We start from the raw sequence: 16,275 nt of genomic DNA, 5'->3' as shown, positions 1-16,275 counted from the left end.
TCTGCATCTAGCCCTTTGTAAATGTGTGCACACGTTATATCTTTTCTCTGGATTTCTGCTCAGATGAGGCAGGTGCACATTTTAGGGATGGATTTCTTTCCCATTTTTCAGCTTCTGTCATTGGGGGTTGGTGTGTTTCATAGGGTCAGGGACAGGGTAAGAGGTTCATGAGCACAGGCCCATCCATGCCTTTAATTTTACCTTCTTTGCTCTAATTCAATATTTATTACCTTTACTCCTTCATCCTTTTCCAGAGAAAATGATGTGGCTGGCATTGACGTCAACATGGGCTGTCCAAAAGAATATTCCACCAAGGTAAACTGGTTTCTTTATACTCCTAATGTGGGATGTATATTGTAGGATGTAAATGTACAATATAGGATGTACATGTACATGTAAATGTAGGATGCAGATTAAGAGGCTAACAAGACATAATTAAGTATAGTACCTAACTCTGGATTGGATTCTGTACTAGATGGGGGAAATGCTCAAAAAGATATTGTTAGATGAACTGACAAAATTAGAATAGGGACCATAGTATATTAGCTAAATATGCTGTATCAATGTAAACTTGTGAAGATGACTCTTCTGTGGTTATGTAACAGACTATCCCTATTCTTAGAGAATACATGCTGAAATATTTAGGAGTAAGGGGCTATGATATATGTAACTTACCCTCAAATGGTTTATACATATACACACACACTCATATATCACCCACACACATATATAGATTCATAGATTATATATATTTTATTATATATTATATATAAATAATATATATTGTATATGTTATGTATTATATATTACATAATATATAGGTATATTATGTTACATATGATATATATGTATTCCACATATAGTAATACATATATAATATGTAATATATAATTATTACATATATAAATATACATAATTATGTGTGTGTGTATACATATATCTATAGAGAGAGAACTCATGCCCAAGTAATAAAACAATGCAAATGTATGGAGAAAAATAGAGTGGACAAGGCTGTGTCTTTTCATGAATAAAACTGAGACACATATCCCAGAAAGCCCAGAGAAGGATTATAAAGAAAAAAAGGGCTTTCCAACTTGGACCCGGCAGAATGGCTCCCGCAAAGAAGGGTGGCGAGAAGAAAAAGGGCCGTTCTGCCATCAACAAGGTGGTGACCCGAGAATACACCATCAGCATTCACAAGCGCATCCATGGAGTGGGCTTCAAGAAGCGTGCCCCTCGGGCACTCAAAGGGATTCGGAAATTTGCCATGAAGGAGATGGGAACTCCAGATGTGTGCATTGATACCAGGCTCAACAAAGCTGTCTGGGCCAAAGGAATAAGGAATGTCCCATACCGAATCCGTGTGTGGCTGTCCAGAAAACGTAATGAGGATGAAGATTCACCAAATAAGCTCTATACTTTGGTTACCTATGTACCTGTTACCACTTTCAAAAATCTGCAGACAGTCAATGTGGATGAGAACTAATCGCTGATCGTCAAATACATCAAATAAAGTTATAAAATTGAAAAAAAAAAAAGAAAAAAAGGGAAAACAACTGAGACATACATTTAAAAAAAAGAGAGGAGGCTGGGAGTGGTGGCTCACACATGTAATCCTAGCACTTTGGGAGGCTGATGCAGGAGGATCACTTGATCTCAGGAGATTGAGATGAGCCTGGGCAACAGAGTAAGACATTGTCTTTATAAAAATTCTTAAAAGTTAAAAAAAAAAAAGGCCAGGCCTGGTGGCTCATGCCTGTAATCCCAGTACTTTGGGAGGCTGAGGCGGGCAGATCACCTGAGGTCAGGAGTTTGAGACCAGCCTGACCAACATGGTGAAACCCCATGTGTACTAAAATTACAAGCCATTAGCTGGGCGTGGTGGTGTGTGCCTGTAATCCCAGCTACTTGGGAGGCTGAGGCATGAGAATCGCTTGAACCTGGGAGACAGAAGTTGCAGTGAGCCGAGATCATGCCACTGCACTGCAGCCTGGGTGACAAGAGCAAAACTCTATCTTTAAAAAAAAAAAAAAAGGCGGATACAGTGCGAATGTTCCCATTGTCATATCAGAAGAAATCAGACTATGGTAGCCCAGAGAAGGGAGTGGAAAGACAGCCTTTAAACTTGGAGTTTTATAGGGAAATGTGGTCCTTGGGCTGAGATTTGGGACCCTGTAAGCAGAGGGTGTGATATAAGCAGGGCCTGGGGATGAATATGAAGTAGACATAGGGAGGCGTGAGTAGCTCGATTTTACCGGAGGTTTGTCGAGTGGAAGATGATGAAGAAGAAGCAGAGTGCAGGATTGAAAACCTTGGTTGGTAAAAGATCAGCTGGACTTGGACTTTAGGTATCTTTGGTCTTTTTTTTTTTTTTTTTTTTTGAGATGGAGTCTCACTCTTGTTGTGTAGGCTGGAGTGCAGTGGTGTGATATCGGCTCACTGCAACCTCCGTCTCCTGGGTTCACGCCATTCTCCTGCCTCAGCTTCCTGAGTAGCTGGGACTATAGGTGCCCGCCACCATGCCCGACTAATTTTTTTTGTATTTTTAGTAAAGATGGGGTTTGCCATGTTGGCCAGGCTGGTCTCGAATGCCTGACCTCGTGATCCACCTGCCTTGGCCTCCCACAGTGTAGGGATTACAGGTGTGAGCCACTGCGCCCGGCGGTTTTGCTCTTTTCTGATTACTTCTTTGTGTTCCTAAAGTATGTGAGGAGCAGCGTTAAAATGATTTGGAGGCAGGGTATGGTGGTATATACCATTTATATAAGGAGGATAGGGGATGATTATATATATTTATTAGTTTATTCAGGGAAGATTTTTGGAGAGACACAGAAGAAACTAGTAACATTGGTTTCCTCTGGGGAAGGAAACTTAAGTTGTTTTTTTTTTTTTTTTTTTTTGAGACGGAGTCTTGCTCTGTCGCCCAGGCTGGAGTGCAGTGGCACAATCTCGGCTCACTGCAAGCTCCGCTCCGTCTCCCGGGTTCACGCCATTCTCCTGCCTCAGCTTCCCAAGTAGCTGGGACTACAGGCACACGCCACCACGCCTGGCTAATTTTTTGTAATTTTAGTAGAGACGGGGTTTCACCATGTTAGCCAGGATGGTCTCGAACTCCTGACCTCATGATCCACCCGCCTCGGCCTCCCAAAGTGCTGGGATTACAGACGTGAGCCACTGCGCCCGGCCGAAACTTAAGTTTTTATTTGGTTGTGCATAGATAGTAAATTCCCATTACAGGGATGCTACTGAAAATAATTAACTGGCACAACACTGGCACTGATCAGTCAGAAGAGATACCAATCAGTATGCCACACATGTACATACTAGCTGAATATCTGCTTTGTTCTCATGGTTCAAAAATTGAAGCCAGATAAAAAGTATAAATTGAGGTTGGGTGTGATGGCTCATGTCTGTAATCCCAGCACTTTGGGAGGCTGAGGTGGGCAGATCACCTGAGGTCAGGAGTTCAAGACCAGGCTGGCCAAAAGGGTGAAACCCCATGTCTACCAAAAAATATAAAAATTAGCCAGGTGTGGTGGCACACACCTGTAGTCCTAGCTACTTGAGAGGCTGAGGCAGGAGAATCATATGAACCCCAGAGGTGGAGGTCGCAGTGAGCCAAGATCATGCCACAGCACTCCACTCTGGGCCACAGAGTGAGACCCTGTATCCAAAAAAAAAAAGTATAGATTGAAACGTTTCTCATTCTTTAGGGAGGGAGACTTCTTACTTGTTACCCATTTGAATCTCTCAAATTTTGAATGTTTTACCTATTCAAAAAAGCAAGTAAGTTAAATAGAAAGGAAGGAAGGAAGGAAATTCCGTTGTTGAGAAGGCTATTATTGTGGAAGGGGCAGTGAAACTGAATTCTAGATCCTGTGATTCTATAAGGAAGGGCTGGATATATGTGAGTAAAAGGACAGATGGAGCAAGGGGGAGTGCTGGGGCTTCCTCTAGGCCTTCAAGGTTTCTTTTATGACCAGTGTAGTCCAGGCTTGGTAGATTTTCCAGCCTACCCCTTTTTCTCTAAAATCCAGGCTCAGCCTGGCTGAGTCTGTGGTGGTTTAATGTTCTCTCTGATTCCAGTTTGTCATCCTTAAGCATGAAATTGAAGTGTAATAACCGAACTTACACCTTCTGAGCATTTTCTGTGAGCATTAGTATGTAATCTTTACACTGGCAGCATATATTTATTGGAATTGTTTTTGTCTTTTTTTTTGCCTTCATCTCGCTCTTAATGGATTCAGATTTTTAAAGATCCCCGTCCTCCATTATTAAAGTAATTAATACCATTGTCTAGAAGTTGGAAAATATATACAAGTACAGAAAAGAGTGGGAAAATCACCAGTAACTCACCATAAAGAGCAACCACCATTACTATTATCAAGATTCAAGCAGTTGTGTGGGTTGGTGGCTTCCATTTCCTGAGGCTTTTGTTAGAGTTGGGCATGGGTCTGGGCTGGGACATTGTTGCTGGCAGAAGAGAAGGGCCTAGACAAGGTTCGTAAGTTGTGTGCACCTTAGTAGCTTTGCTGGTGGTGTTGATGCCTATGCAAGCATTGGGTATGATAGGAAGAAGGTGCATTTGATCTTATTTCAAAGGAAGGATGATTCATTGTTTTTTTTGTTTGTTTTTTTTTTGAGACGGAGTCTCACTGTGTCACCCAGGCTGGAGTGCAGTGGCGCGATCTCGGCTCACTGCAAGCTCCGCCTCCCGGGTTTACGCCATTCTCCTGCCTCAGCCTCCGAGTAGCTGGGACTACAGGCACCCGCCACCACGCCCGGCTAGTTTTTTGTATTTTTAGTAGAGACGGGGTTTCACCATGTTAGCCAGGATGGTCTCGATCTCCTGACGTCGTGATCCACCCGCCTCGGCCTCCCAAAGTGCTGGGATTACAGGCTTGAGCCACCGCGCCCGGCCTGATTGTTTTTTAAGGGCTTGGAAGATGGTGGGATTTAGTTTATTAAGACACTGAGACGTGGGTTAGGGAGTGGGCAGTCTTGAAAAATAAGTTTTATATAGCCCATTTCTAGATAGATTTGTGGGTTTTACCAAGGGAATCAGAACGATGACTTTTTTTTGTTTGAGATGGGGTCTTGCTCTGTCACCCAGGCTGGGGTACAGTGGCGCAATCTTGGCTCACTGCAACCTCTGCCTCCTGGGTTCAAGCAATTCTTCTGCCTCAGCCACCTGAATAGCTGGGACTACAGGCGCACACCACCATGCTCGGCTGATTTTTGTATTTTTGGTAGAGACAGGGTCTCACCATGTTGGCCAGGCTGGTTTCGAACTCCTGACCTCAGGTGATCCACCTGACTCAGCTTCCCAAAGTGCTCAGATTATAGGTGTGAGCCACCACGCCCAGCCTATAAATTTTAAAAGTCATCACTCTGGTCCGGCCAGCCTGGTCAACATGGTAAAACCCTCTCTCTACTAAAAATATATTAAAAAATTAGCCAGGTATGGTGGTGCATGCCTGCAGTCCTGGCTACTTAGGAGGCTGAGGCAGAAGAATCACTTGAACCAGGGAGGTGGAGGTTGCAGTGAGCTGAGATTGCACCACTGCACTCCAGCCTGGGTGACAAAGCGAGACTCTTGTCTAAAAAAAAAAAAAAAAAAAAAAAAAAAAGTTATCACACTTCAGTCCCAGATGTTGTGGGCACAGATACTGCTGCCCTCCTACTTGTTTAAAAGAAGTGATGGTTGCCAGTAGGCCTTGGTCCCCTGGAGGTGAGTGCCGAGGTGATGCCCAGTTGCCAGACCCCATCCCATGGAGAGGGCCATACTGTCTCCCAGCTGTAAGAAGACCTTTTGTGTGTTTCTCCTTAGGGAGGAATGGGAGCTGCTCTGCTGTCAGACCCTGACAAGATTGAGAAGGTAAGTCCTCCACAGGTGAAAGCAGGGGTCCTCAAACACAGCCCCAAACTAGAGTTGTCTAGAATGCCTCCTTCCACTAATACCAGATTTACTGATGTCCACCCAGTTTCTCTCCCTGAGGCCTAGCAATTTCCAAAAAATCTTCCCAGTGATTTTGACATGCAGCCAAGTTTGGGAACCCTTGAGCCAGCCTACAGCAGCTTTGAAGTTCCTAAAAAGCCCAGAGCTAGAGACATGTCAACAAAGGGCCAGGGGTCCTGAGGACTCATAGAGAACCTCTTCTGTATTGCCTGTCTCCCTTCTGGGAAGGTCTTGAGAGCAGAGGCCAGGCCACCTGTGGTGAGGACAAGCTCAGTGGCCATATGTGTCTGTATGTGTGTGGGTGGATTGGCCTCTCCCAAGGCACTTGAGGAGAGCAGCAGTGGGTCCCCTGTGTCCTGAAAGAGTCTACCCCAGCCCTTGGAGAGCAGCCCAGGCCAGGGTTAGGGGAGGCAAGCTGAAGTTAGTCTCTCTCTGTTCCCCTTTCTTTGGTGATTCTGTAGGCTAGCTTAATGAGGCCCTGGGGACAGGTTGGCATTTACTACCTGGCATTGTGAGCTGCCAGGGTATGTGGCAATGACATTCTCTGCCACACCATCTGTATCCTTTGTGTTCCTCTCCCAGTCTGCCAGCCCTTTCCTTTTAGCTCCTTTGTTTTCCTTTTCATTCTCTATCACTACTTCCCTATCTGGGCTTTAAGCCTCATCCTGCTTCCCGGAGGCTAGAGCAACTTGGGACTCAGGCACCACCAATGAGAGCTGCCATCATTGCCAATGAGAGCTGCATGGTTGCTGTATCAGCAGCTCAACCCTGCATGTTCCTCCAGCCCCGCTGTCTCTGGGACATAGGAAGACCACTGTGCTTGCTGGATACGTGCCTTCTCATTTTCCCCATGTGCAGCCAGAGATACTCGATCTGTAGTATAATGTGCCCGTATAATGTGCCTTTCTTTTTTTTGAGACAGAGTCTTGCTCTGTCACCCAGGCTGGAGTGCAGTGGCACAGTCTCGGCTCACTGCAACCTCTGCCTCCAGGGTTCAAGTGATTCTTCTGCCTCAGCCTCCTCAGTAGGTGGGATTACAGGTGCCCGTCATGACGCCCGGCTAATTTTTGTATTTTTTAATAGAGATGAAGTTTCATCATGTTGGTCATGCTGGTCTTGAGCTCCTGACCTCAGGTGATCCGCCCACCTCGGCCTCCCAAAGTGGTGGGATTACAGATGTGAGCCACTGTGCGCAGCCATAATGTGCCTTTCATTTGATTCTGAAAACCCTTGAAGTAGACAGGATTGGCATTTATCTCCGTTTGATCAAGGACAATAAACTAAAGCACAAAGAAAGAAAATAATTTGCTTAAGATCATATAGTAAACAAGTGGCAGGCAGAGCCAGCTTGTGAACCATAGTCTCTTCTGACTCCTAGTGTCAGCACCCTCTCCAGTAGCATCTCAGGTTCCAGGTGCCTGGGTATAGTTTGTAAGTGTCAGGTCAATAGGCACCTCAACTTGGAAATCTCTGGTTAGACACTTCTGTGCAGGGTGGAGTGGAAGGAGACATCTTGGATGTCAAATTGGTTTCCACACCTAGGAGAGGGGGCCCCAGCAGGGAGGATGTGGTTCACAACATGAGCACACAGGCATTTTTGTTTTCCTCCAGCCTCCTGTTTTCTCAGACCCAGGCTGTTGGCTCTATCCTCTCTACTGCCCCTCTTTGAATGAGGCAGATTTCATCCATGAGGCAGCAGAGATACATTCAACTTCAGAAGCCTAGTTCATTCCACTACTTCTCTGATTGGGTACTTAGATGGGCCAGGTTGGACTGATAGATGGGGTTTGCCCCATGGTGGGGAGGTTGCAGGCTTCCACAACAAAGCCAGATGTGGCTTAGGTGTAGGGGCTGGATTCAGTTTGGGTCCAGACCATGCTGGCAAGCTGGGTGGCCTGGGTGAGAGCTTTGCGGGTCTTTCCAGGCTTGGTGTTTTAGGCCCATGGTTCCATCTGTGGGAGTGTCTTAAGACCACCTCTAGAAATTTTCTCAAAGATTCTTGTTTGGGGTTATGAAAACCTTGGAAACACATAACGTTGGTGGTTGTACAACATTGTGAATGTAATTAATGCCACTGAATTATACACTTAAAAATGTTGCCGGGTGCAGTGGCTCACGCCTATAATCCCAGCACTTTGGGAGGCCGAGGCAGGTGGATCACCTGAGGTTGGGAGTTCAAGACCAGCCTGACCAACCTGGAGAAACCCCGTCTCTACTAAAAATACAAAAAATCAGCCAGGGTGGCGGTGCATGCCTGTAATCCCAGCTACTTGGGAGGCCGAGGCAGGAGAATCACTTGAACCCAGGAGGCAGAGGTTGCGGTGAGCCAAGATCATGCCATTGCACTCCACCTGGGCAAAAAGAGCAAAACTCTGCCTCAAAAAAAAAAAAAAAATGTTTAAGATGGCAAATTTCATGTTTTATATATTTTACCCCAGTTATAAATAAAGGATGCTATCCGTTGAGAATTCTGCTGACCCTTGGGGTGAGTAGGGGTGGAGAGTGGGATATCAATCTCTGAGAAAGCTTCTACCAGGTAACTCTGGATATGCTCCCTGGATTAAGAACCTCAGTTTTATTTTATTTTTAAAAATATTTATTTATTTTGAGAGGGAGTCTCACTCTGTTGCCCAGGCTGGAGTGCAGTGGTGCGATCTCAGCTCACTGCAACTTACACCTCTTGGGTTCAAGAGATTCTCCTGCCTCAGCCTCTGAGTAGCTGAGATTACAGGCGTGCACCACAATGCCTGGCTAATTTTTGTATTATTAGTAGGTACAGGGTTTCACCTTGTTGTTTAGGCTAGCCTGGAACTCCTAACCACAGGTGATCTGGCCTCCCAAAGTGCTGGGATTACAAGCATGCGCAGGGCATCCCCCTTGTGTACACTGCACTTGGGCCATGGCTGACAACTGGCAGGGCCAGGACTTGAGCTCAGGTCTCACTGCTTTCCAGGCCTATGCTTTCCTATCCTCATTTGCTGCCTCCCAGAAACCAGGGGAGCGAAGGAGCCTACTTTTCTTCAGTTGGCCAGTGAGTCTATTGAGGCAAGCCTTCTTGTAGGTAAATGTGTTGTTCCTCTGCTCAAATATGGACTTGTCTCTCGTTCTTTCTCCCCAAAGACTTGGATCTGGAGAGTTGGTGTCCAGGAGAGTTTCATGCTAGACCCTGGCCAGAAGACAATTTCTAGTTGCCATTTCCCCTCAGTGTGACCCTTGCAAGTGGCTAGGGTTTTTGGTTACCTAATTTCCTTCCTAGCCCTTAACACACACATGAAATGCACAGAAATACTGAAAAAAGTACTGAGAGCTACTTGGATAGAATACAGCAAAAGGAAGCTCTGCAAGACAGAGAATTGGATCAGACCAGGTGGTGTTGCTTAAATCACCAAATGTCAGAGGATTCTAAGTGAGCACTTGTAATGGAAACTTTCGGAGATGTTGCTTTGAGCACGGAGGATGGGACTAGAATGAGAATTTTTATTGTATTTCTTGATGAACCTGTCAGACCCCGACTTAAAAGGTCAGTGCCTGTTTAAGGCCTGCCAAGGTGACCCTAAGACCTCAGGCCCAGTCTGCCTCCTGGGACAGCACCTAGGGACTGTTCATTCCTGCCAGTCCCTGGCAGTTGGGTCAGCAGGTCCTGTCTTGCTCATGAACTGTCCACCTGTCTGTCAGTCCATCCAGCCTCTTGGTTAGATGTCTTCTGGCATGGCCTGCTTCATTCAGCCTGTCCCCTGAAAGGCCTCCACTACTGGTTTTTGCAACCTGGCTCTCTGCTGCCCCCGCCTGTCTAGAATCAAGACTGGCAGCAGCCACCTAGATATCCCCCTGCTCTGCTAGACAGACATACAGTTCTTGGAAGAGGGTTCTTGGGTTCATCTTTCCTCCAGCTTGCCTGGCCTGAAATTTCTGATAAGGGAAGAAGATAGCAATGACACAGACATGCAGTGTCATCTACACCTCTCTATCTCTGATTCTTGTGTGGTCTGGTCTTGCTACCTCCCTGTCACTTTCCTGTATGACGTCTTGATCTTTCTTTGAAATCTTTTGCAATTGCAATGTGATAAGCACTTTTAAATATGTTGAGTACATTGTCTTTTCTTTGCCAGTTTAGGGGAGTATATCTGACTCCCCTAAAGAGGAATGCAGGCCCTTAAGAGCCTTCCTGTTCCCTCACCCTGCAAGTCCTGGAACAACACACAGGGAACATTCTCTTCACCCAGGAAAGAAACTGTTCCCCCCTCCCCCCGCCCCCCCCCCCCCTTTTTTAAAATAGCAACAGGGATGGGCTAGGTGCAGTGACTCACGCCTGTAATCCCAGGACTTTGGGAGGCTGAAGCAGGTAGATTGCTTGAGCTCAGGAGTTTGAGACCAGCCTGGCCAACATGGTGGTCCCAGCTACTATGGAGGCTGAGGTGGGAGGATTGCTTGAGCTGGGGAGGCAGAGGTTGCAGTGAGCCAAGATTGCACCACTGCACACTAGCTTGGGAAACAGAGCCAGACCCTGTCTCAAAACAAAACAAACAAACAAAAAGGGAACAGGGTCTTGCTGTGTTGCCCAGGGTGGTCTTGAACTCCTGGCTTCAAGCAGTCTTCCCACTTCAGCCTCTCAAAGTGTTGGGATTACAGGCATGAACCACCACACCCAGTTAGCTATGTGTTCTTTTTTTCTTACTTATTATTATTATTATTATTATTTTTAGCCATGTGTTCTTTTTTTTTTTTTTGAGATGGAGTCTCGCTCTGTCACCCAGGCTGGGGTGCAGTGGCCGGATCTCAGCTCACTGCCTCCCGGGTTTACGCCATTCTCCTGCCTCAGCCTCCCAAGTAGCTGGGACTACAGGCGCCTGCCAACTCGCCCGGCTAGTTTTTTGTATTTTTTTAGTAGAGACGGGGTTTCACCGTGTTAGCCAGGATGGTCTCGATCTCCTGACCTCGTGATCCACCCGTCTCGGCCTCCCAAAGTGCTGGGATTACAGGCTTGAGCCACCGCGCCCGGCCTAGCCATGTGTTCTTAACCAAGGCTAGGCTCAGAATGATACTGAGGATGGGGTGGAGTGTGTTGGGCAGAGCCTTTTGAAAACACACATTCCTAAGCCCTGCCTTTAGAGACTGATTCAGGAAATAATAGTGTGGAATTCAAGAGTTTGTATTTCTTCAGTTCTCCAGATAATTCTGGTATTTGTCCTGGCAAAGGCTCAGTGAGTTGCACACAGGTGTGCACGCATAACTGTTCACTCACTCATTCATTCAGCATATTTGACAAATATGTATATACCACTAGGTGCTAGGCAGGCACTGGGGCTCCAGTGTAGAACAAAGGCAGATCCTTTGCCTCGTGGAGCTTATTTATGTATGTGTGTAACAGACACACGCATGCATTCACACATACACAAACTGTTCATGCCACCAGAATGCACAGCCTGTAGCGGAGTTAATTAGTTCAGGCAGTGTGGTGGTTTGTTCTAGAAGACATAGGTGCTCTTGTGTTTTCCTCTCTGCAGATCCTCAGCACTCTTGTTAAAGGGATACGCAGACCTGTGACCTGCAAGATTCGCATCCTGCCGTCGGTAAGGATGGTGTGTTACGTTTGAAGGTCCATTCTCTTTGGTGATGTTGGATTTAGGTTTGTGAATGATTCTTGAGGTGCTAAATTAGGCTTGGAGGAGAGAGTAGAGCTGAGCCTACTTTAGGAGCCAGCAGCTGCTCCTTCTGGGGCTTCAGTAACCATCCTATGTGGTCCTCTTCCTCAGCTAGAAGATACTCTGAGCCTTGTGAAGCGGATAGAGAGGACTGGCATTGCTGCCATCGCAGTTCATGGGAGGTGAGTGGTCACATTTCTAGTGACTGACTGGTAGGGAGGTCCTAACCCATATTAGTGATTCTTCCTTAATTGATCTGTCATCCCAAGTGACAGACAATTTCTCTTCTACATATTCAGCCTATATCTGCCTAGCTCTTTGATATCCTATGAGTCTTGAGGGCAGGCAGACCCTGAATGAGCTTATATTTGCCTTTGTTTCATTTATGGAGCACCTATTGAGGGTAGGTACAGAGGTTTAGAAACGCAGAGAGACTAAGAAAGGAGAAACACGGCCGGGCGCGGTGGCTCAAGCCTGTAATCCCAGCACTTTGGGAGGCCGAGACGGGTGGATCACGAGGTCAGGAGATCGAGACCATCCTGGCTAACACGGTGAAACCCCGTCTCTACTAAAAAATACAAAAAACTAGCCGGGCGAGGTGGCGGGCGCCTGTAGTCCCAGCTACTCTTCGGAGGCTGAGGGCGGAAGATGGCGTGAACCCGGGGTAGAGACTGCAGTGAGCTGAGATCCGGCCACTGCACTCCAGCCACAAGTAGGCGACAGAGCAAGACTCCGTCTCAAAAAAAAAAAAGGAGAAACACCTCTACCATCAGGATGTGTAAATGCTAGAGATTGAGTGACTTGCTCAAAATCGTACCATGCAGCCAGTTCGTGGTGGAATTCTGACCCTCATGAGAAAATCTCATTTATTTCCTTCCTTCCCTCCTTCCTTCCTTCCTTCCTTCCTTCCTTCCTTCCTTCCTTCCTTCCTTCCTTCCTTCCTTCCTTCCTTCCTTCCTTTCTTCCTTCCTTCCTTCCCTCCTTCCCTCCTTCTCTCTTTCCTTCCTCTCCTTCCTCCCCTCCCATCTCCTCCCCTCCCCCCTCCCCTCTCCTCTCCCCTCTTCTCCTCTCCTTCTATCTCTTTGCCATTCTGTCACCCAGGCTGGAGTGCAATAGCGCAGTCTTGGCTCACTGCAATCTCCATCTCCCGGATTCAAGTGATTCTTCTGCCTCAGCTTCCTGAGTAGCTAAGACTACAGGCATGCTCCACCATGCCCAGCTAATTTTTATATTTTTTAGTAGAGACGGGGTTTCACCACATTGGCCGGGCTGGTTTCGAACTCCTGATCTCAGGTGATCCACCCACCTTGGCCTCCCAAAGTGCTGTGATTACAGGCATGAGCCTCTAGGCCCAGCCTTATTTTCTTTCTATTATATTGAGTAATGACTTCTCCCTTGAATAATCCCAGACAGATTGCTTTGTTTATTTGTTTTTCATTGTTGTTGTTGTTTTTTGAGACAGTCTTGTTCTGTTACCCAGGCTGGAGTGAAGTGGCACAACCATAGCTCACTGCAGCCTCAAACTCCTGGGCTCAAGTGATCCTCCCGTCTCAGCCTCCTGAGTGGCTGAAACTATAGGCACATGCCACCACACCTGGCTAATTTTTTATTTTTTTGTTGTGACGGGATCTCCTTATGTTGCCCAGGCTGGTCTCAAACTCCTGGGCTTAAGTGATCCTCCTGCCTCAGCCCCTCAAAGTGCGGGGATTACAGGCGTGAGCCACCACAACCAGCCTATTCTTTTAAAGTCTCTGCCTCTCTTGTCTGCATTTGTTGGACTGCCAGCTGTCACAATGACTAAACAATCCTTCTAGCTGTAGCTAATGTAATTGCTGAGAGCTGAGGTTCTGAAGGCCACCCTTGGCTTACAGTCACACTTGTTTTCTGTGTCCAGGATGTGCTGCTTTTGTACAGCATCTCAGGTCAGTAGACCTGGGCCAGGGGGACCTCTCTTCTCTGAGTGATGTTCCTTTGGGCTTGGGGTCTTATAGGAAGAGCTCAAGTTGTTGATTGTGCTCTTACAACATTTTCAGGGAAGAGAACCCAGAACTCCCGTCATACAAAGCAGAGCAAAGCAGAGTTGCTTGGGTTGAAGCCAGGAGGGAGGAGTACACACTTGTACACATATGCTACTTCCCAAGGCAGCAGGCTTTGGATTCAGACTCCCTGGTTTGAGATCTCGGCTCTGCTGCTTGATAACTGTATATCCTTGGGAAATCACTTAACCTTTCTGAGCACAACATTCCTTGTTTAGAAATTAAGATAATTTCTACTTTATAGGGTTGTCCCAAGGCTTTTATGAGATTGTGAATATAAATCCTTGGCACAGTGCATGGCATGTAGTATTCTTTCTCTTTTTCTTTTGAGACGGAGTCTTGCTCTGTTGCCCAGGCTGGAGTACAGTGGCGCGATCTCAGCTCACTGCAACCTTCGCCTCCAGGATTCAAGCAATTCTCCTGCCTCAGCCTCTTGAGTAGCTGGGATTATAGGTGCCTGCCATCATGCCTGGGTATTTTTTTTTTTTTTTTAATTTTTAGTAGAGATGGGGTTTCACCATGTTGGCCAGGCTATCTCAAACTCCTGACCTCAAGTGATCCATCCACCTTGGCCTCCCAAAGTGCAGGGATTACAGGCGTGAGCCACTGTGCCCAGCCAGTATTCTCTTAATAAAGGAAGCTATTATTTTTTACCAGTAGTTGGGAACACTCAGAAGACAGATTTAGGTGAGTTTGAAGAAGCCCTTTCGGACCATCAAAGTTGTTAAGATGGGCTAAAAGTGACTACTGGAGATGTCGGGAGACAGAGGTAGAGGCTAGGTTGACAAGGCCCTCTGAGGCCTGTGGCCCTTGACCCTTTTTTTTTTTTTTTTTTTGAGACGGAGTCTCGCTCTGTCGCCCAGGCTGGAGTGCAGTGGCCGGATCTCGGCTCACTGCAAGCTCTGCCTCCCAGGTTTATGCCATTCTCCTGCCTCAGCCTCCCGAGTAGCTGGGACTACAGGTGCCCGCCACCTCGCCCGGCTAGTTTTTTGTATTTTTTAGTAGAGACGGGGTTTCACCGTGTTAGCCACGATGGTCTCGATCTCCTGACCTCGAGATCCGCCCATCTCGGCCTCCCAAAGTGCTGGGATTACAGGCTTGAGCCACTGCGCCCGGCGACCCTTTTGTTGAAGAAGAGTATAGCAGAGGGGCCCAGGTGTGGTGGCTAATGCCTAGAATCCCAGCACTTTAGAAGGCCAAGGCAAGTGGATCACATGAGGTCAGGAGTTCAAGACTAGCCCGACCAACATGGTGAAACCCCGTTTCTACTAAAAAATACACAAAATTAGCCAGGTATGGTAGCTCATGCCTGTAATCCCAGCTACTTGGGAGGCTGAGGCAGGAGAATTGCCTGAACTCAGGAGGTGGAGGTTGCATTGAGCTGAGGTTGCACCATTGCACTCCAACCTGGGCAACAAGAGCAAAACACCGTCTCAAAAAAAAAAAGAACAAGAGTATAGCAGAGGGGACATACTCAGACAAGAGCTGGACAAGGGCTATCTGGTCGACCGTCTTCTCTGCTTTGTCTCTGAGCACAGCTCAGGTCAGGCCTCACATCAGCAGCCCTAAAACTCATGCACAAGAACTTGCAGTTGACCTTGGAAGGAGGGGCCCCAGGTTGTGGTCCTGCCTCGCTTGTGCTGTGGTGTGACAACCATGGTCCGTGGCCTGCCCTGGTTGCGGGGCCTACCCTGTGTCAGGTGCCTCTCCCTAGGATCAGCTCTGCAACTTGGCTTTGGCATTGGCAGCTGTGTGGGAGTGGCCAGTCTGAGCAGCAGCAGCTGTTCCCAGTCCCTTGGAGAGGGCAGGACTGGGACAGTAGGGGCAGCACTCTTATGGCCCTGTCCCTCATCTCTGGCAGAGGCAAAGGGAAGGTAGGGAAAAGCAACATGACCTTGGGAGCTGGTCCACCCACCTCGCCCCCCCTGCAGCCAGGCTTCACCTGCAGGCCTCCAAGAGCTGGACTCAGCATGGATCTGTGCTGCCCCTGCCCCTCACAGTTCTTCTCCAGAGGGCAGGGAGAGCCATCCCCTGCCACCTGTCCTTGATGGCCACATGGCCACCTGACCTTCCTGAGGGTCAGTGGGGAGGACAGTAAGGTTTGGCTGAGGTAATCCTGTGAGTGGTGACGTGGCTTTTGGTGCTCAGCCCTCAGCCCCATCTTTCTATCTCCAAGGAAGCGGGAGGAGCGACCTCAGCATCCTGTCAGCTGTGAAGTCATCAAAGCCATTGCTGATACCCTCTCCATTCCTGTCATAGCCAAGTAAGCCTCCTTTCTTCATCATGTACTCCGTGTCCCACAGAGCTAAGGGCTGGGTGGTAGCCAGGCCCAGCCTTCCCTAGAGTGAAAAGTTTTAGGGGTGGCTTGGAAAGGGCAGGGCTTTCCACAAGATCCCAGACCCTGTTCCTTCTGCTGCCACCTGAGACCCTCCCCTCTGCATGCCTGTCTCTGGACTGAGGCTGCCGCCTGACTCCTGATGAAATGTATGGAGACAGAGCAGGGGTCCTTGGAGCAGCAGGCTGCAGGGAGGGGAAAGTATGACCTAAGTGGGCCTCCTTCCCTCCTCTCGTGATCACCACGGTGTCTATTCCTCTTGCCAGGGTTTTGACTTAGCCCTCAGTGAACATGTAAGTGGCC

The 16,275-nt window shown here is 47.6% G+C and overlaps 1 protein-coding gene and 1 pseudogene across 13 annotated transcripts in view; both read left to right on the top strand.

The window, feature by feature from the left end:
- Positions 1 to 16,275, top strand: part of DUS2 (dihydrouridine synthase 2) — a 59,638-nt gene that overhangs the window by 34,393 nt on the left and 8,970 nt on the right. For all 12 annotated transcript variants that reach the window (XR_002519397.2, XR_001898415.3, XR_002519398.2 and 9 more), the window contains 5 exons: positions 255 to 315; positions 5,831 to 5,878; positions 11,464 to 11,529; positions 11,713 to 11,783; positions 15,814 to 15,900. Coding sequence is in view for 9 of the 12 variants with exons in the window: in XM_003917081.3 (XP_003917130.1) it covers positions 255 to 315; positions 5,831 to 5,878; positions 11,464 to 11,529; positions 11,713 to 11,783; positions 15,814 to 15,900 (333 nt within the window). In the remaining 3 variants the exon portion in view is untranslated. The remainder of the gene's footprint in view (positions 1 to 254; positions 316 to 5,830; positions 5,879 to 11,463; positions 11,530 to 11,712; positions 11,784 to 15,813; positions 15,901 to 16,275) is intronic.
- On the top strand, positions 852 to 1,538 carry LOC108583217 (annotated as a pseudogene). Its single transcript, XR_001897577.3, has one exon. The product of XR_001897577.3 is annotated as a 60S ribosomal protein L31 pseudogene (transcript).

Source organism: Papio anubis, chromosome 18 (assembly GCF_008728515.1).
Source record: "Papio anubis isolate 15944 chromosome 18, Panubis1.0, whole genome shotgun sequence".
NCBI lineage: Eukaryota > Metazoa > Chordata > Mammalia > Primates > Cercopithecidae > Papio > Papio anubis.
This window is presented reverse-complemented; position numbering and strand designations above follow the sequence as displayed.